We start from the raw sequence: 22,136 nt of genomic DNA on the forward strand, positions 1-22,136 counted from the left end.
GGCCGGGCTGGCGGTTCCCGGGAAGAGGCGGGGAAGGACGAGAGGGAGGGGGCGGCCGTGCCCAGCCCCGGCGGCGGCGGCGGGGACCGGGGCGGCTGCGCGCTCCCGCTGCCGAGCTGAGCCGAGCTCCGGCACCGCCGGCGGGGCGGGGGGAGGCGGCGGCCGCGGGCTGACCCTGCCCGCCGGCGCAGCCCGTGCGCCCCGTCGCCGTTCCCCCCGCCGCTCGGCGGGGCGGGAAGATGCGGAGCAAGGGCAGGAAGGAGAGTCTGTCCGACTCCCGCGACCTGGACGGCTCCTACGACCAGCTGACGGGTGAGTGCCGCCGCCGGGGAAGGTGCAGCAGCCACTCGGAGCACGGCGCGGGGCGGTCCCGGCACCCGCTTCCAGCCCCGCTGAGCCCCGCTCCCTGCCCGCTCCGCTTCGCCGCACGCCGCGCTCGGGGACGGGGGAACGGCCGCCACCCCGGCGCTGGAGCAGGGGGACAGTCCCGGCCCCCGGGGGGAGGATGCTCCAGGGCGATAGGGCTGGTCCCAGCGTGCAGATATTGTCCCGAGGCAAGGAAAAGGACTCGGACAGGGAGTGGAATGCTTGAATCGCTTTTGGCCGCCCCCCCCCCCCCTCCCCCAAAGTTCACACTCCCTCACTATTACGCCAAATCCCCTCGGGACACCAGGGTCTGGTGCTGGGATGTGTCTGCCATGCCTTGAGCCAGCGCTGCTCCCTGGGGTGGCACAGCAGCAGCCCGGCAGCAGGGTCCCCAGGGAGGACAGGCTCACTCCGTTCAGAAAACCCCAGCAGCACCTGGTGCCAGGTGTCTTCACCCATCACCCAGTGTCCCCGAGAGCATCCCTTGAGACATCCCGCCCCTGGATGGGATAGCTGTCGGACAGAGAGGATTAAGGCGACCCATTTGAGACCCCTTCATCCTCTGCCCCATCAGGGAATTGCCGAGCATCCCACATCCCACACCATCTGTCCATCCATCGCACCTCATCTTCCGCTGTCCGATAGGGAAGCAGCTGGGCTGGAGCTGGCAACACCCCTCCTTCCCCACGTGCTCTCCACAGATCAGGCCAAATCCTGTCTCCTTTCAGGGCCTCTGTCGCAGCAGCTGTGAAATGGGGCAGCAGTTCCCACCTGCCTCCTGGGACCCATGATGGAGCTGAGCCTTTCCATAGCCAGTGGGGTTCGGTGTCCTTGTGCCGCAGGCACTGCTGTGTGTGCACAGGTGGCTTCCCTGAGTCCCGGTGGTGCTTTTCCTGCCAAAATCTTGGGTGGCTTTCAGGATTTGCTCTAGAATTTCAAATGGGTGGTGGTGGTAGCAGAGCAGGACCTCTGCTCTGCTTTCCTGAACAGCCCCACACATGGGAAATGCTGCTTACTGTCTGCCCAAACGTGCTGCAGGGAAGATATTTTTGAGCTGTGTAGGAACTTGGAACCCACACACAACTTTTGGTTTCTCCGGTAACTTTAAAATGTCCATATGGATTTAAATCAAATCAAAGTTAAAAATAAATTCCAGTCTCTCCAAGAGTGAGACCTTTTATGCCTGGGTTTACCTCTGAGCCAGCTGTGCAGCAAGAACCTGGATGGAGTAGAGCTATGCCACCATGCAAGTCCCTGCCTACAGGGATGGGGCTTTGGGGAAGTCTTCAGAGAATAAGGCTGGAAATATCTGCCCCATTTTCCAGAGTGGGAAAAAGGCCCTGTAGGGCATGTTACTCATTTCCCATCCCTGTCAAGGCAGTGACTGCTAGGGCAGAGCCTGCAGTAGCCCCATGGAGGGAGCAGGTCCCAGTGGCAGTGATTTCCCCTGTGCTGGCTGAACGCACTGAAGCTGAGCCCCCTGTGGAGGGAAAGTCGTCTCTCTCCCAGAAAGTGTGGAAGTGATGCAGGAGAGGGGATGCCACCTTAACTCTAGGGAGGGTTTACTAGCTTGACCCCATGTCTTCTAACCTGGTCTTGGCTGTGCTGATATCCTGGAGATGTGGTGAGGAGCTGGGACCTCCCTAGGGCTGTAGCAAAGCCCTGGGGTGAAGCTGGCAGTGCCTGTGTGGGTTTAGTCTCTATCTGCAGTTGAGAGGGTTGCTGCTGGCACCTGCTGTTTGGTAGCTCAGCTCTGCTTGGGGTCATGCATAAGCAGTTTGGAGTGTTCCCTGTAGCTTTGGAGACCCCCATCCATCAGGATGTGTCAGAGTTCAGAGGGTGCAAGAGCTATAAACTAAGAGATGATTTGGTGTCAGGCAAGACAACAGCCCCACAGCAGCTCCAGTGATGGCTGGTGTGTACAGGGACAGCAGTCAGTCCTGCTGCCTCCCCATCACTGCCTAAAATCAGGGGTGAGAGCAATGTGATTCCCACCTATGCATGCCCAGAGAAGGGTTAGCAACCCCACTTCCAGAAGGAGAGGGGCTAAACAGGAAGCAGGACCCCCAGCCATGCTCAGGGTAGAAACACTCCACAATGCCCACCCATTCTTAAATTTAAAAAGCTGTTGAAAAAGAGGGTGCAGGGACAGTCCCCAGTCCCTGCAGCATGCCCAGCGATGCCCAGCTGCCCCGGCTCTGTGGGCACGTGGATGAGTGTGTGAGAGAGAGCCCGAGTGAATGAGAGCTGCCTGCGTGTGGGCAGTGGGGAGAGCAGCAGCTCCCTGTGCCGGGGTGCACCCTGCCCGTGCTGGCCCTGCTGTGGCAGCCTGGGGCAAGGGCAGGAAGCAGCTGTGCCTGCTGAGCCTGTGGCTGGGCACTCACCTAGGTGTTAGAGAGAGAAACGTTTAGGTTACACCACCAGGAAATTAAACTGGTCCATTTCTGGGAGATTTAGATGACGCTAGCGAGAAATGAAAGCCATCCATAAATTGCATTATTCTTCCAGCCTCTAATGGCATGAGCGATTAGTGTGCATGCAGAGCGCAGAGCCAGTGTCTCAGGACTGCTCTGGCCATGGCTTTCTATCCAGAAGAAATGGCAATCTACAGTCACTTTGTCCCAAGGAGTGCAGTTGCTGGCTTTATGAGAGGTGAGTGAGCTTGGAGGACGGTTTCCCTCCTGCCTGATGCTCCACAGGGATGTGTGGGCATCAGGGCTGCCTTAGCTCCAGATCTGGAGCAAGGGTGGGTGTCCTGGGACTTGTTTTACCCCACTGACAAACCCATCCCTGCCATGCTGTACCCCAAGAGCGGGACATCATGTGCCAACATGGGGTCACTGTCTAGGCTGTCTGGGGTGGGCAAAGCCCCTAACTGCCTTTTGGAAAAATGAGGGATTCATCTCCGGTGCTGGTGGGTCCCCAAAAAAGGGTTAGGAGGCTCACTTTTCATCCTTGTTTTTTCACCCCTGCTTTTTCCCTCCAGTTGTCATGATCTGGGGACTCGAACAACCTCTTTGCTCCACCCCAAAGGCAGCCGCAGCATTTGCAGGGTTGAGCAATTGCTATAGACATCATCTGCAGAGCTGTGGGATCCTCCTGTCTCCAGAGGCTCAGCTGATGGATGGGGACTCCCCAACTCCTAGCACTTTCAGCAGCCCACCCCATGAGATGAAAGCCTTAGCAGCATAGTGGCAGCACAGCATCTGGCTGAGCTCTCCTCCCTGCCTCGAGGGAGGCTGTTTCAGAGGTATCTGTCCCCATGGCAGTGAGAAAGGAGAGGTGGGGCCAAGCTGTCCCCCACAGACACATCAGAGGGAGAACAACCCATTGGGTGGGTAGGAGGACAGCGGGAGCAGAGTACCAGTCCCTGCCATGGGATAAAGCTGAAGAGCTGTGTCCTGGCAATGCTGCAGGAGGGTCCCAGGTGATGGGCAGATCTAGGGCTGTGCCAGGGGCTTGTTTTGCTGCCGGCAAACCCGGCAGCTTCATCGTGTCTGCTCGCAGCCTGTGATCAGCCAGGTGGGGGGAACATCTCCACCAGCTTGCCATAGCGTAGGACTTCCATCTGCACGGGGGATAATTTATTTCCCAGAGTGTGGAGGAGGTGTCAGTGCTAGCCTGTCCCAAATAATAGTGTGTGTAGGGGGAAGCACTGGGATCTGCAGCTGGAAGACAGAGTGACAGGGTCATTGGGTGGGAGCAAGGGCATGAGCAGGCTGGCCAGGAGTTGCAGGTATGATGGCAGGTTGTGTGCTGTGCCTGTGTGCTGGATGGATCCCAAGGAGGGGAACTGGGGTGGAGACTGTGCCCAAGACCAGCTCACCCACCCAAAGTAAAGGTCCTTGTCTTGCCCAGTTGCTTCCTCGAGGACAGCCCTGGGTGTTCTTATGGGTATGGCAGGGCCAGCTACTGCACCCCTTGGTCACAGTCAGGCATGGATTGTCCCCTGCTCCTAGCAGCAGCCCCCAGGAGGGGTGACACCCCCAGTGTCCTTCCCCTGGGTGTCTGACTCATGGGAACTGTGCTGCCCATCCCCCTGCTCCCCTGCTAACGTGCCTTCCCTCCTGCTGCTGCCCCATGCAATCTCCCTCTGCTTGCCACCTCTGCTCCTGCAGCCTGGCAGTGAGGCTGGGCTGGAAGCCACACTGGCCCTTGGGCCAGGTCCCTGAGCTCCCAGGAGGTCCTGTGTCAGGGTGGGGTACTGTAGGGAAGGGTCTCCCCTTCGTGTGCCAGGGTTTGGGGCTCCCTGGGTCATCTCTGCCAAAGCGCCTTGCCCTCGATGGCTGCTGCACCTTCCTGGGGTGATGGGACTGTTGCCTGACTCTGCCTCATCTCTGTCTGCTGTCTCCCCCCTTCTGGCATCTGTACCCTCTTCCCTCTTTGCTGTCCTGGCTTGTCTGCAGTTCTCTGATGCTGATGACTTCTCTCTCATGGGGTGCTGTGGCATTGCTGAGAGCCTGAGGGTCCCTGATGGAAGGGATGCTGCTCTCAGCCACACATGGGGCAAGGACCATGTGAGTGATGCTGCTGGGTGCCACTGCTCATGGGCAGGTTGGATTTTGCAGGTGGAAGGGCTGGAGCTGAGGTTTTGGCAGCTGCTGCTGCATCCCTGCAAGCAAAGGCAGGTTGGAGTCCATAGGGAGTTGGTGGCTCAGGATTAATTGACAGCAAGTTCATGGATTTGGTTGGACCTGTTAAATGGCTGATGTCTTCAGATGCTGATGCATAATTAATGGATTGTCACAGCTTTGGCGAAGGGGTACAGCTCCTGCTGCACAGGACTGGCCATGCACAGGCTCTTTCACCATCTCTGTGTCTGGGCGTAGAGTTTTTCCTCACTGTTGGCCATGTTGCAACTGGCAAAGGTGTCTTGACTTGGTGGTGCTGGTCTCATACTGTGTGTTGTGCTAGGACCAGTTGCCCTCAGGGCTTTGGGGGCCAGGAGCAAACTCTGGTTTGTCCCTGGAGCAAACTCTGGTTTCTTCCAGCTGTATTGGGGCCATATGTCCCTGCTGGACCTGAGCCTCATGCATTAACAGCCCGAACATCAGTGGGTCACACTTCCAGCCCTGAGGGACTGGAGAGACCCCATTCATGGAGCTGCCTCTGCCTCGCTCCTCATTAGTGATGTTTTCATTAGGGAAAGTGGTTTGGTTTTGTTTAAGCCAAATTGCTGTGCTTGGGAAATGATAAATCCATCTGCTGGCAAATCGCTCTCCTGCCGCCGGGATGGATCCCAGCCCTGCTCTCTAATCATGCTGCAGATAAATGAGCCTTAGTGAAATGAATCTCCCGTCATCCCTCGCCAGGGGGGCTGAGCTGGGTGGTCTGGTGCCATGGTGAGGTGGGGAATCACAACCCTTCACTAACACTGTAGGACTCTGAGGGTGGTTATTGCTGGGCAGGTGAACTGCTGGGGTTGTTGCAAGTGGCTTCCATGGGAGCAAAGGGGCAGAGGAGCCCCTTTCCACAGGGCAGGGTCTGTGGATGGGTGCAGGGGTCGTGAACAACCCACTGTCCATGCCAGAGTGCTTTGCTGGCAGCTGGGGCTGGGTGCTTGCCATGCTATGGGGATGAGTGTCAGGATACAGGGAACAAGTGACCCCACTCCCAGCAATATTCCCCTTGGGGGCTCTGCAAATGCTGTGTGGCTGTGCTGGGTGGGAGGCTCTTGCTGTGGTCCTCCTGTCCCTGATCTGCTGTGGCTCTGGCTGCTTCTGGCTTTTAAGGAAATTTATCTTCCTCTTCAAATGAAAACGGGTGGTGCAGCCCCTGGGGAGCAGTGAGAGTAATTAGCTTGTTTGGAGATGGAGCCCTGCAGGAGGGGAGCTGGGGGCAGAACACTGCTGCCTTCAACAGGAGTTGACAGAGATGGGGGATGTGGAGAGCTGCCACCTTCACTGCCTCTGATCCTGGGCTTCCTTGAATGTTTCCTCTGTGGTCCAGGCAGGGCAAGTCACCTACGGACACTCCTGGGCAGGGAATGCACTCACTGTCATTGATGTGAACTTCTGTGTCCATGCCTTGTGTGCCTCCAGCCCCAAAGGCTCAACTCCACCAGGTTCCTGATGACTCCAGCCCCATTTTGGCAGGAAGCACTGAGATCCCTTCTGTTTGGGGAGCTGGCATCTTTTCCAGCCCCAGGTTGGTGTTGGTATTGCTGCTGGGGACTCTGGGCAAGGTCAATGTTCCATCCATGCTGCTCCTGCTCACTCCACCTGGGGACATGGGGGCCTTGAAACCCTGAGGCGTGCAGGACATAAAAGCAGGAGCCCCACTCTGAGCATGCATGATCATCTGATTCCTGCACCAGCTTCATCCACAGTGAGTGTTTTGGGGGTTGTGCCATGTGCTAGTGGGGGCACTGCACACCCCTGTGTGCAGACAAACGTCCTGGATGGGAGGGAGGTGTGGGGTCCCACTGCTCACAGAGAGGTCTGTCAGGAACCATGCAGCAGCAGCAGTGCCTGTAGGTAGGCAGGGAATACTCAGAGCCCCAAGGGACTGGCAGTGGAGATGAACAGCTTCACCTGCAGTCCCTCTCCAGGGAGCAGGTCAGGGACAATGATGGAGTGACTAACTCAGCAGGTGGGGTGGTGGCACAAATCTGCTGCCTTAGCTCTGCCCTGCAGAGACTTGAGAACTGGATGGGATTGGACACTCTGGTCTGTCCTGTTGTCCCTGTGAGACACATCCCATGGCAGTGACATTCCTGCTGGGAAAGGGCTTGACAGTCTGAAGCAGAGACAGGCTTCTTGGCAAGATGCTACCATGAAAGACTGGCATGACCCTGTCACTGAGCCTCTGTGGGGCAGAAAGTGGGACCCTGCTCCTGGCTTCAGGCACTGACCCCAGCAGCAGAGCAGGGATGCACCAAATCCCTTACCTGTCCTTTTCCCATTATCAACCATGCATTTGGACACCAAAAAGTGCTTTTTAGGGAGGGAGCATCATTGGTGATGGTCTGGCCAGGATGAGAGTCACAGGGAACAGGGGTTTCCTTGACTCATATGGGGAAGGTATGGGACGAAGCCCTGTGTGATGCAGGGAGGCACCAGAAAACTCTCAGACCCACAGGCCAGGACAGGAGCCAGGGAAGAACCATCCATCTGCTTTCAGTAGTTACTGCAGCCCATGCAGCTGTGGTGGGGTGAGATGGAACCAGCCTGCTGGCTAACGAGATTAGACAGGCGAGCCATTGCTCCTGGCCCCTTTGGTTAATCGCTTCTTCCGAGATTGAATTTTTTAAAATTGCATTGCTTACAGAAAGCCCCTGGATGGGTTTAAAGGCAATAATCCACCCAGCCCTCTGTCACTCCAAGGACCCCCCTGGGGCTACTTGGCAGTGGGTTGTTGAAATCCCCGGTGTGTCTCCACGTGTCCCCGGTGTCCCCAGGAGGTGGCTGGCAGCACTGGCCCTTGACAGCTCCTGATTTATTCCAGGAGGGAATACGCATTAATTTTTAATGGTGTGATTTAGTGAAGTCTCTAGAGGTGAGGGAGAAGGGACTGGGTCAGATGCCAGGCTCTGTACTGCAGTCCATGTGGCAGGTCTGGTTTGGAGCAGGGAGGGACAGCTGCTGGTGCCAGGTTCTGGGGTCGCAGCACAGGTGGAGAAGGAGTGTGGGGCTTGGGCAGCACAGTAACAGATATTATAATGTGCTGTGGTTATGACTGATCCCAGCATCTCTTGGAGACATCTCAGCCCTCTCCTGAGTGGTGGGATCTGCCCCTAAGTAGCTCTTTCTTTCCCCCTCACTCTGCTTCTAGCAGTTGATCTTCTGAGCCCATCCCCAGCCCTCTGCTGCTCGTGCTGACCCAGACAAATTTCCCCTGGAGCCCGCCCTCCCTGCTTGCTTCCCCTCCATCGTGCAAAGTGAGTCACTCCCAGGCACCAGGAATCATTCATGTCATTTCCCCCTTTGCTGCAAAGTCATTAATGCGAGTGGAATAATTTGTTGCATAACGGAGAGGATCAGCGGGAGTGCTGCTCTGCAAGCGATTCCTGGCCTGGCCACCCCTGCCCTGGGAGAGGACAGCTTGAGGGGATCCTGCTGGTCCCACTGCTGCACCATGCTGGCAGCAAGGGGGTCAGATCCCTGAGGCATTTTTCCATCAAGTCAAAGCCATCAAGTCTTGCTTGAATCCCGGCCTGGAGGGCTGGGATGACTTGTTTGTCATGGCTTTGGTGTCTGCTCACCCTCAGACAGATCCTCCACAAGGGATGTGTTCCAACTCTCCCACAGCGACACAGGCAAGAAGTGTCCCCCTCATTGATCAGGGTGTGTATTGTAGCATCCTTTGTTCTGGCCACATCCCTGCCTCCCACCCACTCCAGCTCCTCTGAGCTCCCCAAACTGTGAGTATCACAAGTGCTTCCCACCAGCAGCCAAATTCCTTCTGACTTCTTGCTCCAGAGCTGGGGACCCCAAAGTGTCCCAGCAAGGGTGCAGGCAGCTCTGGAACTATTCCCAGTGAGTTCCCAGCTGGCTGTTTTTGGTGTAAACCCAAGCACAGCTGGCTGTCTCTCCCGGGCACCTTGCAGCCTCCCAAGCAGGAGGCTCTCTGGAGAGGGCACTTGCCACCCCACCAGCCAAGGGTGTGGGTGTGAGAGCCTGTGCTTGAGTGATGCTCGCTGTGATGGTGGCAGATCCAGTGTCTCTGCTGCATGTGAGTGGGAGAAGGGCAAGGAACAGTGCTTGAGGTGATGAGAGACATTGTGGAGACTGCTCCCCCTCCTCAGGGTTAATTTCCTTCTATCCCACGCTTGGCCAGGCATTAATTTAAGGATGCTGTAATGGGAGAGGGAGAGCGTAAGAGGATTGGGCTGAGGGCAGGAGGATTTAACGAAGGGAAGGGACGTGGCTGGGGCTGGGGGCTGCACAGGGTCTGATGGCACCGAGTGCCGTGCACTCCTCAAGACTGAGCCACCCTGATGTGTCCCAGCTTCCACTGTGATGGCACCATGGTACCCTCCAAAAGGGAACATGGGAGTGAAGCTTTTCCCCTCCTCAGGGAAAGCTGCTGGGGACAAAGCTGTGAGCTCTTGTTTGCAGTGTGGCCATGCCCCGTGTTCCACCTGCCTGTGCTTTGCATGAGACACCAGGCACAAGTTCAAACCTGGAGTAACCCAGCAGAAGAGCATCGTGCCTGGCTGGGGGAGGGGGAAGGAGCAGGCAGAGCCCCTTTGGGGCCATGTCCCAGCTGGGTCTTGGTGCCCTTGGCTCAGCGGGGCAGCAACCCCTCAGTGCAGGGGGCTGCCCTGAAGCAGGAAGGGGAACAAGGAGATGGTGTTTAATATTCCCAAGTGACTCACTGAAAACCTGCTGTTCCCTGGGACTGGGAACACCCCAGTACACTGTGAGCTGGAAGGAGAGGCTCTTTTGGGACCACAACCATGGAGGCAAAGGAGCCTTTTCTCCTCCTGCACTCCTCACAGACTCAAGAGTCCCACCTCTGCCCTGGACCACAGTGCTGGGACGGGGATGTGGTTCCAAGGGATTGTGGTGTCCCCCCAGCCCCGCAGCATCCTGTGCCTCCCTCAGAACTGTTTGTTTTCTCAGCCTGCCCTGCTGTAATTACAACCCGCTGTCACTCTCTGGATAATACATCTTCTCTTTTATCCCTGCTTAATTAAATAACTGTGAGGAGTGAGGGGCTGGCAAACCCTTGTTTGCTAGGATGAACAACCCAGTGGCACTGAGGGGGTCTCCTGGGGCTGGCAGAGGAGCTGGGTGGGGATGGCTGTGCCCTGGCCTGGGCAGCATGGCTGAACATGGGGTACCTGCATGCCCCTGGGAGGTGCTGGTTTTGTTCATGGGCACAGGATCCCTGGCACAACCCTGAGCCCTGGATGTGACCACTGACACCCTGCCTGTCATCCTACCCCTCAGTTTGGAGCCTTGCCTGCTCCCAAGCTGGGAAGAGCGTGTGGGCAGGGTGCCTGCTGCCAGGCTAGCCACCTCTGTCTGCAATTAGTTGGTGTTAATGAGTGTCCCTGGCAGCTGCTGCCAGGTCAGTGATCTCTGGCAGAGTATCTGCCAGGCTATCCCCCCATGAGACCAGACACATGGGTCCCACTCCCTGCTCAGCAGAGCATCCTCGGTTGTGCTGTTGGTCCTCAATGCAGGCACAGCTCCCTCTGCTTAGTCTCCATCCCTTCCCTCATCCCTCTGCTGTCTCTCTGCCTTTGCACCTTCCCTGGGAGGCTGGTCCCAGTTTGGGCACTGCCAGTGGTGCATCTCCAGGTGCTGCCAGTGTGTCTTTCTGCTCCAGGTGCTCCTTTCTCCCCAACACTGCCACCCCACAAGTTGCTGTAGCAGTGGAAATGGAATCTATTACGACATCCTCCAGTGCAGGAAATGACCCTGTGTAAAAACACGTGGGCTGGGGTGTCAGGAGTACTCCCCTGGGCACTGCTCCTTCTGCTGTGGTGGACTGGGGATGAGATGTACAACGTGCCTGACTGGGTTAGACTGGGAAATGCCCCTCACTGTGAACAGCCCTGGGTCTTTTCCTGGCTTGGAAACGACCAGTCTGGAGATGGAGCAGCTTTAGAGGCACTCTAGGTCTTCTTCATCTGGCAGGATGTTGTGGAGAGTTGAGTTGTGTGATGATGTAGGTGTTGTGTACAGCATGGGATGACCTGCAGGCTCAGGGTGTGCTGCCCATCCTCACAGCCTGAACTCCTGCCTGCCCTGGATTTGCAGTTCCAGACTCGATTTGCACAGATCAAAGCCCGGGGCCATCTCTCATCTTGGCTTACCTGGGTCCCTCCTGCCCCCAGCCCGGGATGCAGGGAGGTCTGCAGGCAATCCTGGCAGATGGGATGCTGCTGGCTAATTATAACAGAACCTCTCATTTCGTGGGAACCACGGCAAAGTGTCCCTCGAGCCCTGGCAGCAATGGTACAAATCTTCCACTAATTAGACTTGAAAGTCCTCCCGTGAGCTCAGACACAGGATGGATATTTGATTATTAACATACTTATTTCTGAATCTCTCAGCAGGTCTTGCATTGGGAGGCTGTGCTCTCCCTCCATAATTGCCAGGCACATTTATTCCTATCAAGAGTGCCTGGAAGCTCCAGGGAGCGGGGGGGCTGTGCAGGTGTGTGTGCCAATTTTTGGGATTGTCTCATTAAGGTGTGTAGAAGAAAACTTGGTAATGCTGAGAAGGTCTTAGGCAGGAGCAAGGCCCTGGGCTGTACCTCCCACCAGCCCCTCTCCCAGATGGAATGCTCCTGATCCTGCCCAAGTAGGAGCCCATTGCTCCCAAGCACAGTGTGTCCAGGTGTAGTGGGCAGGCAGAGAAGGGATGAGGATGACCCAGTGGTGCAGAGCTGGTGCTGGGCACCACAGCCCAAAAAAAGCTGCTGGCTATGGCACCTCCAGGGAGAGCATCCCTCCCTCCAGTGGAGGCAAACTTCTATGGAAACACGGTCTCTGAAACAACCAAAAATAGCTTTCCTGTCCCCAAAATGTCAGCTTAAAAAGTCTCTAGAGGCCCCCCTGGGCTGGCAGTTGGCTGAGTGGGTGCCCTGGAGATGCTGAGTGGGCAGCCCTGCTGCCCCATGGACAGGGAGCACAGCAGGTGGAAGGCTGGGCCACCACTCAGAGTACAAGTGGAGAGAGGGTCAATGGTGGCATGGGAGCCATTAGCCCAGCCATGGGATGGGCAGTGCCTTGGCTTGAGGCTGGAGAAGGGCACAGGTGGGCTGTGGGCTGTTATAAGGACAGCAGTGACCTTGTGTGTCTGCCCTGTCCTGAGCCCCCCAGCCACCCATCCAGGCCTTCAGGCCAGTGCTGGGGTGTTGATGGCATGGGGACTCCGTGGGCTTGGTGAGGAGCTGTGGGTCAGCACCTCAGCCCCATCTCCAGCACCACTTTGCTCTCCCTCCCTGCCTTGTTGTTGTGTCTCCCTGAGCCGAGGGCATGCACATCATTACAGCTCTGGAGTTATTAATAGCAGCAGACACTCTGGGTGCCTTCAAGCCAAGTCCATTTTGGGGGAGATTCCTGCCATTGGGAGCATGTTTCCCCTCCGGGCATCTTATCTCCCTCAGCCAGCTGTGCAGCCGTGTCAGGAGCCCCTGGATAAGCGGTGGTGCTAATAGCCCGTGTCACTCAGCACAGCAGCCTCCCTGGGTGACAGAGGGTGTCCCTTTCCTGGCTCACAGGCAGCCCTGGGCTGCCTGAACACGTGGGAGGCGAGGTTGTGTCCCAGCCTGTTCCCACTGTGCTTCCTCCTGTCACCCTGCTGAGACAGATCCGTCGGTGGCCAAGCGAGTGCTGATTGCAAGGAAATGAGCCCAGTGCCACCTCCCATTTACTGGAGCCCAGCCCATGTGTGATTGCATGGAGCTCCTTAATTTGTCACCATAACTGTGGCTTGGTGAGGGGTGGTGAGGATGGCAAGGCTGGAGAGATGCATGTCTGTCTTGGGAGCAGGGCTGGCATCATTTGTCACCTGGCTGAGATTTTTTTCCAGCTTCTCAATTCTGGAGATCCTGGTGATGGCTGGAGTGGGCGCTGGAACAGGGCTGGGGATGGAAATCCCTGCTGATTTTCATGGGGTGCCGTGGGCATGGAGTAAGGTAGGCATCTGAGGGGCAAAAAAGTGCTGGTTTGGGATAAGGAGATGCTGTGTCTGTGTTGTCCCCCCGTGTGAGCTGTGCACCCCCATGCAGCAAAGTGCACATTTGGGAAATGCTCTTTGGAGCTCCTGGGTGCTGTGCTGCCTCACTGCCTGATATATCCTGACCCAAACATTGCTGTGCTTTTCAGACACAACAAGCTCTGAAATGCCCCCAGATGGTCCAGGCAGGTTATGGTTCTACTTGCTTACAGCTGCTGTCTTGAAGTGTCAGCCCCGTAACCAGGGCTGGGTTCAGCTCCTGACTCTTTTCCCTTCCTTGTGCTTCTGTTTCCCTGCAGCTGTTGGTGCAGTTTTGTGCCCTCCTGTTGCAGGATATGGAGATGCTCGGGGTGCACTCCAGGAACCGGGGTGGGGCTTGATGAAACTGTTCCCCCAACTTTGTCCCCTCCTACCCGCCGCTTCTATCCTGCTCATGGGGTCGATGAATTATTCATACCCTGGCAGGCGGGGGTGTGTCTGTGGCCGCCTGTGTGCTGCCAAGGGGGCTGACATGCCACCGAGCACAGAGAGCTTTTCTGTGTAAATTCCTAAAATATTTAGCAGAAAAAAAAATCAGCTTGGGAGCATTCAGTGTCTCAGTGTAATCTGGATGCCTGGGGTCCATCAGGGGCATTCTGGGGACGATGGACACACCAGGGTGGGCCATGTGGGGCTCTGACTTTCATCTTGGCCTGACACATACCACCCTGGTTGGTGGTTGAGTTTGTGTCTGTTTGTCTGTCCAACCACCCATCTGTTGGGTCTTTCTGCTTGTCTTTGCCATCAGATGGTGGGGATGCCCCATCCTTTCCCTGCATTGCAGGGGTGTTTTGGCATGTGCTCATCCCTAATGTGGTGCCACGGAGCCTGCTGCCCCATCACCTGCTGCCTGCCAGCTGCTGGCAGGTGGGTGCTGCAGGACCAGCACTGGGCTGGGTTCTGTCCCTGGCAGCACCTTCCTGAGCAGACAGATCACGTCACATGCATTTTTTAGCAAGATCCACCAGCTGAGAATGAGCTGAGCTGTCGTTGCACATTTGTGATCAAAGCCAGACATGCCCTGGCAGCCCTGGGGAGAGTGGCCCTGCATGCCATTCCTCTCTGTCACAATTTACTGGGCACAGCAGGTTGGGGATGCAGCAGTGTCACAGGTTGCAGGTGTGTTGCCCCTGCATTCCTGAATGTACCAGGATGACCAGTGCCCTCCTGCCTGCTGTGGTTCAATGACTCCTGACCCAAACAGCTACGGATGGGTGCAGTTATGATGCAGAGCTGTTGATAGCGTTATGCTTCATGCACAGTCCTGCATCCCAAAAATTGTACCTTTTGCTGGGAGTCAGAGTGAGATGGGTTTGCTGACTGCAAAGATTGGGGTAGGAAAGGACTTGTGCTTGCCCTGGGGTGTGTTTTAGTCCAGGTTCATAAGGGAGCAAGCAGATGTAAGGGGTGCAGGGAGCTGCAGAGCATCCCAGCTCTGGGTGGGAAAGCACGTGGAGCCAGCTGGCTGTGACAATGCAGGGTTGCCCTGCAAGGAAGCCTGGGCTGCTGGCAGCTTTTCTTTGGCCTTTGCAAGCTTGTCCTTTCATGGATGCTCTCTGAGCCTTGGCAAGGTAGGATCTGTGTGCTGGCCCGGGATCTGTACATCCCAGGGCCAAGCCGCAGGGTGTGTGGCAAAGGCAGGAGGGGCTCACGGTTGGAGCACACAGCTCCTCCCCGGCTGTGTGCCCTGCTCCGAGCCTTCCTCCACCTCCTTGCTGGGTTTGCCGCTGCCTCCCTCGGCTCCCCGGTGCTGGGGTGAGCGCTGCCCGCGGTGGGTGCCCGCGGTGTGCCCGTGCAGCGCCGCTGTGTTGTGTGTTTCCCTCTGCAAGCGCAGCAGAGCCCTCGGGCTGCACTTAGCTGTGACAGCACATCCCATGTCAGACCCACTGCAAATCCTGGCTGCTAATAGCTATGCAAATCACCTCATTAGCTGCCTTATTTATTTTCTCTGGCATCACGTTTTCAGCACTTCCCGCAGACCCGGAGGCTGCGGTTTCCCCGGGCTGGGAGGAGGCAGGAGCAGAGCAGCAGCACGCAGGGCTGGCTGGGCTGAGCCTTCCTCTGCTGGTGGCAGAGGGGCTGAGATCCCACGGAGCCGCCCACCCGGGTGTGGTGTGTCTGGAACTAGGAGCTCATGGCTCTTGAAGTGATCCCTGCTGCTGGGATGTCCACCTCCTTCTCCCTCATCGTGTCCTGGCTCTGGCGTGAGTCTTGCTGAGCTCTCCCTCCAGCCAGGACCTGCTCTGTTCCTGCCAAGCAGCTGTGGGTCTGGCATTGCTGGGATGTGTATGCCCTCCATCCCAAATAAAAGGTGAGTTTGAATTATTTAGAGAGAGAACAGAGCATTTGCTCAGCCACTGTGGGCCTGAGTGGTGGGCTGAGGCTTGGCACAGGGTCGCAGGATGTCCTGCATCCTTCCCTCTCTGATCATCCTTCCTTGGTAATGGAAATTTTCCTCCTTCCTGCCCTGATTGCCCTTTCTCATTGCTGGAAATGTGCCTCCCATCCTGATAGCACTTCCTCCCTGAGAGAAATGCTGCTTTCTGCCAGGCACAGGATGACTCCAGAGAACCCACAGATGCCCTGGCCAAGGAGGCCCTGGGCTGGGCCCTTCTCTGGTGTTGTCCTGAGGGGTGTAGCCCAAGTTGAGATACCTGAAGCCCAGGCACCATCCAGGGCTGGCACAAGCAGAAACAGTCTCTGACCACCACCCCAGCATGGTGCCCCTTTGTGATGTGTGTGTTGCAGAGTATCCCTACCTGTGCTGGATGTGCCTGCAAGGACTGCTCTTTTCTGGCTGCATTTTCTAGTGGTGTTTATGTGCCCACGACATCCATGAGAGTGAATCAGGCTTTGTGTGGGCACCAGGGGACCCACATACTACTGTGATGACTGGTATAAAGACCTTGATTCAGCCACTCCATGGGCTTGTCGGTGCCATGCTGAGCTGCCTGCAAGCATTATGTCTTCTCCCCCCCATCCCCTTCTGTTTATCCTTTATTTCCTCCCTTCTCTTGGCGGCTGTGCTAATGAATATTTCATGGCTGGGAAGCAGCGTGAATTCCCCCGGCAGCTCCCTGCACTCCCTCGGCAGGTACCAGCCCAGTCGTCGGTGGCTTAGGAAGGATGTATGTGCCAGCAAGTCATCTCGGGAGGAGAGGACCGGGGCAGGAAAGGAAGCAGTGGCTCTGGTGTGGGCCGATGTGTCGTGTTCCCCTCCTCTGTCACCGTCTCTTCTGGCTCCAAGGCACTGCCAGCGAGCCGTGGTGGCCCCATGTCCGCGGTGGCCCCGTGTCCGCGGTGGCCGCATGGCCTTTTCGGTTCCCGTGCATCCTCTCACACGCGTGCAGGGCCACGCTCCGACACAACAACACGTGTCCCCTCCTGTCTCCCGTGTGCCATCGGCTGCCACAGCCGTCTGAGCGAGCCGTGTCCCCGGCTCACCTCCCGCCGCTCCGCCGCTCTGCTGCGCTGTACCGGGGCTCCTCTCAGCGTCAGGCAGCGGCACCGCGGCCGCTCGGAGCGGGACACGGAGAGTGGGACACGGAGCGGGACACGGAGCGGGACACGGAGAGTGGGACACGGAGCGGGACACGGAGCGGGACACGGACAGTAGGACACGGAGCGGGGCACAGAGAGTGGGGCACAAAGTGTGGGACACAGATGGGCACGTAGAGTGGGGCATGGAGAGTGGGGCATGGAGAGTGGGACACGGAGCGGGGCACAGAGTGTGGGGCACGGAGTGGGGCACGGAGTGTGAGACACTGAAATGGGCATGGAGCAGGGCACGGAGAGTGGACAGTCCGTGTCCCCACCCATGGCATCCCGGGTGTGTTTCATGTCCTGTCCCGGCTCCTGTGCTTCCGAGTTGGAGGTGTCCCAGCACAGTCAGCAGACAGGCATGGCACTGGGGCAGGGAGATGCAGGGCAATGTTGGTCTTCAGTCTCCTGGAATTTGCCCTTTATCCCCTAAGCTAGGCTGTCCCCACTGCAGGCTCGGCATTAGGAGCTGTGGACAGTATCTCTCTTTGCCAGGGTCAAAGCACATGGGGGGAGCATGAGCTGGAGAATGAGCCTGGAGCCACAATCTTCCTCCTTCCCATTGCTGCAGCTCCAGCAGCAGCATGTCCCCTTTGGGATCCCAACAGATGCTCTGGGGACACAGGCTGACTCTAAGTAACTTTTTGGGGGGTGATGTGCTTTGGCCTGCAGTGAGGCATTGTGGGGAATGGAGCTCACCTGGGGCTGCAGCTGGGGCAGGGGTGGGAATCACTGGCCTCCTAAAGCAGAGAGCAGGTCTGAGAGAAGCACAGGCTGGTTGTGGGGCAGGAGGTTGGCAGGATGCACCCTACAGTGGCACCCGCGGGTGGATGTGACCCAGATGGTGTCTTTAGCAAGAAAAATTGTGTAAAGGTAGCTCAACAGCCCTGCCTTGTGGCTTACTTTTGATTTGTGCTGAATTCCTGCTCAGCTTTCTAGGGAGGAGCAGGGTCAGTGACCGGGGTGGCCATCATCTACTGATTGGGAAGGGATGGGAGATCCCCTGTCCCACATGACCATCACGACCAGGATGAACAGGATGGCACTTGCATGTCTCACCTGCATGCTGGGATGGAGCAACTTTCCCTCTCAGATGGAAACTGGCTGCCAAGGAGGTGGATGGTAGGGTTTGGGATGATCTGCAAACTTTGTTTGCTGTCACGTACTGTGGGCTCTGGCACCCTCCTGTGGCAGTTCTGCCTCCAGTCCTGTATCCCGTGGGCTTTTGGGATGCTGCAGCTGCCTTGCTCTGATTTGTGCTGGCTGGTCCCTGTAGCACTGGGGATGTTGAGCATTTGCAGGATTTGTATCACACGGCTCATGGGACCTGATCACTGCAATAAACTGTCCCAGTGTGTTTGTTTGTGAGGTTGAGCCAGGAGCAGAGCTCCTGGATACTGTAGACATGGATGGGGATCCTAAAGCCCAGACCTGTCCACAGAAGGTGGCGGGAGTGGATTGGGCACTACTGGCTACCCAAATCTCTGAACTTTCAGCTGGAGGCAAGTGGTTCACAGGGGTAGGTTCAGTCAAGGTATTGCATTCACAGATTGTCTCTACATCTGTGTCTCTATCTGCTGAGCTGCCCAATCTGCCTTAGCTCACCCCCTTGTGAGGCTGATGTTCCTTGCAGCCCTTCCCTGGCCTGGGTCTTTATGGATATACTGTTAAAGGTTTGCAAGTCCCTGCTGTGCTGTGTGTTGTGTCTTGTTTAGGATCTCTCCAAACCTGGCTCAGCTATGCAGTGCCAGTGTGACATCCCCTGCTGTGGGTCCCTCTGGGACACTGTCATGGTGTGGAGACACTCTGCCGGGCAGCTGCCCCCCTTGTTGCAGGGCCATGGCCTGTATAAGACAGGGGGCAGACAAGGGGGCTTGGTTTGGAGGGGATGGCCCTTCTTTGGGGAGCAAGAGGTGAGGTTCCCCTATGCCAACACCAGTATAGGGTTGGTGAGAAGTGGTGAGCTATTGCCCCTTCTCTTTGGACTCCTTCTTGAGGTATTGGTAGGGTCTGGACAGTCTGGCTGTTCCTGTCTGTATCATGGCTCCACCCTCTTTTCCATCCCTGAGGGGACAGAAGCTGTAATTTCCATCAGGTTCCTTTTTGTTCGCTTCCTTCCCTATTAATAAGAGATGAAATTTATGAGATTATAGAGCCTGGATGGATTCAGAACTGATAGAATCCTGCTGCTGTGGGGGGTGAATGCACTGTAGACATGAAATACAGCTGCGAAAATGGTACTAGGGGAAGGGATATTGTCTTGGGTCTGCACAGATCATCTCAGGCTGGCTCTGGGAGCAGGGAAATCCCACTGCCACCACGCTCCAGTTTGACTTTTGGCTCTGACATAGTGTGCAAGTTAGCAACTTGCTGCCAGACTGAGTTTTGGAGCAAGCAGCTCTTAGCCTGGGTGGTCTCAGAGTCTGACTCCTTCCTATCCTTGCCTTCATCCTTGTCTCCTCCCCTGTGTGGAGCCAGCAGAAGTGAGTGCCTGGAGATGCAGGGCACTTGCAGTGATGAAGGACTGATGCCAGGGATGCAGGATGCTCACAACACTTGATTGTGGGAGTGGATGGCTGATGCCCAAGGATGCAGGATGCTCCCGGTGCCGGCTTCCCTCCGGAAGGAGCATCCTTGCCTGCTCTTGGAGAGAGGCGGCCCTGGGATACAGCGGTGCCTCATTGGTCAGCAGGACCTGTGGAGTCTGCGGGTTGCCATACCAACCTGCCTCTGGTTCCCGGCCAGCCGGGGCGTGAAGTGCCGGGTCGAGCTGGTGCCAAGGGGCGGATCAGGAGCCGGGGGCAACCCGAGGCTGTGCCAGCCAGGGAGGCGTCCATCCGCCTTTGCCGGAGGGCTGGCCGGCCCCGCTGGGCTCCCCGGCACCCCGCATCCCCCTGACGCCGCTCCCCGCAACTTTGCGGCACGGAGGGGGCCGGCGGGAGGGCACGGCCCGGGGGGGCGAGCCCGAATATCCCGCTCCCTCTCGGCTTTCGTGAGGCACCGGGAGGGCGCCGCCGGACCCTCTGTCCCAGTGCCGCCGGCACCGGAGCATCCCCGCGCCGAACTCGCGGCTGCGGGGAGCGGAGCGGGAGCGGGGCCGGCGGCTGCCGCGCTCCGGGCGCTGCCGTGCCCGCTCCGCCGGGCGCCCATGCCCGCAGGCTCGCCCCGGGCACGAAGGGTCAGCCCTCCCCCGGGCACCGGCCGCTGCTCGGAGGAGCTGGGGGCTGCTGGGCGAGCGGCACGGAGTGCGGCTGGGTCCCTCCCCAGCGCTGGGAGCTGGAGCCATGAGCCACTGCCAGCAGCGCTGCAAGAGGCAGCTGGGCCGGGTGATCCGCTTCTTCTACCAGTTTGTCACCGGGACTCTCTCCCAGGGTAAGTACCGCCCTGGGGGACACGGGGTGTCTGCTCTGTTAGAGGGGGTGTCTGTCTGGTGAGCTCTGGGGGGTTATTTGGGGAGGGGAGAAATACTGTTAAGGTGCTGAGTGCTTCAGCCTCTGGTGGAGGGGTTGCATTGAGCTCCGTGTGGAGCAAAGCTGAAGATGGTTCTAGGAGGCAGCAAAAGGCCCCTTGTGGACCTGGAGTGAGGGGAATGTTTTATTTGGGGAGGGGGCTGGTGGAAAGTGGAGCATGAAAGAACTGCTGTATAAATAAATTGCAGCTGGTCTGATGGTTCCTGACATGTCGAGGAATCTGACTTCTCTGGGGCTGGAGCCTTGCCCTTCATCTAGCTGGACTAAGAAGCCCTGGGTGTGCCCCATGAGCAGGGCAGGGACACACCCTGGTGTCTGCATCTACTGTTCTTTTGTCCTGGGATGTTTGGTCATGGAGACAGAGCTTCATGCTGTGTGCTCCTGCTTTGCTGTCATTGCCATGGCAGGACCCTCACCCTCTCTCTGCCCCTGCACTGCCCTGCCAGCTGCCCAGAGCCCCCTCTTCTGGGTGTGAACCCAGAACCACCTCCTAAACCCTTGGGGAGATCATCATGGGCTTGTGTGTGCTGGGAATCTGGGTGCCCTACTCCCACCCCTGTCCCTGTGCAGGGGCAAAGTTGGCAGCCCCATGGCCTTGCCCTGCTGAGGACCACTGGGCTGCCCCTCTGAGTCCCAGCAGTGCTGGGAAGGGATGCCCCATTCCGTGAGTGCAGGGAAAGCCTTGTCAGGCCAATGTGGCAGCGTCACGCCTCACAGCAGGGCTGGGATGTGCACTGCTTTTGCCAGGACTCAGCCTGCCTGGAAAACCCCTCCCAGGTTCTGTCCCCTCCTTTCCTGGGGAAACCCCTGGGTCTCCAGAGCCTGTGCCTGTCCTTGGGGCCAGGAAAATGTGGGGATAGCGTAGAGATGCACTTGGCACAGCTCTGGAGGCTGGGATGTGGGAGCAGTATTTGACCTGTGAGCCATGATGGCATGCTACCTCCCTGCCCACACGCTGGGACTCAAGCCCTGGGATGGAGGCTCCCAGTCACAGCAGGGGACAGTCCCCAAGGCCAGTAGCAAGCCAGGCTCCGGAGGCTGGGTGTGCCGCAAGCAGTGCCAGGTCCATCCCCGCTAGCTGGCTCCACTGGGCACCAGCCAGCTTGCCTGGAGTGGAGGGGGCAGAGGATGAGTCAGCTGAGTCCAGCCCAGGGCATCAGGGGCAGAGCTGCAGGTGATGGAGCAAAGAGGGAACAGGACCTCGGGATGCTCCTAAACCCCACCACCTGCAAGGATATCTGCAGATCCTTCTCCCACTGTCCTGGGCTTTACAGCTGGCTACTGTGGCATTGGGACTGCAGCAGGTGTCCCCTGGGACTGGGTTCCTGGAGTGACCATGTGTGGTGCTAAACAGGACCAAGGGCTTTCCCTGCAGCCTTGCTGGGTGTGCATGGGATGGGGATGGGCACAGAGGGCATTGCTGGACATGGGGCACTGACTACCCTCACCATCTTCCTGGTGTCTTCCCAAGCTCTGAGAAAAGCCAAAATGGGGTGAACCCCAAAGCCAGGCAGATCTGAGTTGGGTTTGGGATGTGGGACTTGCCTTCTGCCCTTTGCAGCTCCCCTCCTTCCCAGCTGCTGCTCTGATCCTTGGGTCACCAAGATGCTGACACCTCTCTAGCTGTTATCCTACCACATCATTCCCTTTTGGGTGGCAGTGATCCCTGTCCTTCCTGCATGGCTGAAGGATGTCCCCTGGAGCTCACTGCAGAAGGCACTGAGTGTCTCACCTGGTGGGCCTGGGGCAAGGGGCCCCTGGCTGGGTGCCCTGGGGAGCTGGCCAAGGACAGGTCGCCAGAGAGGGCAAAGAGAAATGACTCAATCAATTAGCCAGATTAAAACTGTGACTTCACCTCCCAAAAATAGCATTTCACCAATATTTTAATGTGCTTATTAATAATCTGCTCGCGCTCTGATTAGCAGCAAGGTAATAAGGGATCAGCTTTAACCTAAATTTAACTCTCCCTAATGGATGATGGCCCCGAGAACCAAAAAAGAGGAGAAATTCCTATCCATCAGGCTGGCCCCCCAGCAGGTCAGGAGCACCCAGGGGACCTGGGCAGCAGCTGCCCAGCTGTGCC

General features: G+C 57.5%; 1 protein-coding gene across 6 annotated transcripts in view; it reads left to right on the forward strand.

Moving 5' to 3' along the window:
- Nucleotides 1-22,136, forward strand: part of KCNIP2 (potassium voltage-gated channel interacting protein 2) — a 41,741-nt gene continuing 19,605 nt past the window's right edge. For 4 of the 6 annotated variants that reach the window (XM_079312457.1, XM_079312458.1, XM_079312459.1 and 1 more), the window contains exon 1: nucleotides 1-312. In XM_079312457.1, the coding sequence (XP_079168583.1) occupies nucleotides 240-312 (73 nt within the window). In that variant the 5' untranslated portion in view covers nucleotides 1-239. Of the gene's footprint in view, nucleotides 313-2,927; nucleotides 3,019-19,390; nucleotides 19,956-22,136 lie in introns of those variants that run through there. The other 2 variants (XM_079312462.1, XM_079312461.1) reach the window with 2 other exon arrangements.

This window comes from Erithacus rubecula, assembly GCF_903797595.1.
Source record: "Erithacus rubecula genome assembly, chromosome: 9".
Classification (NCBI taxonomy): Eukaryota; Metazoa; Chordata; class Aves; order Passeriformes; family Muscicapidae; genus Erithacus; species Erithacus rubecula.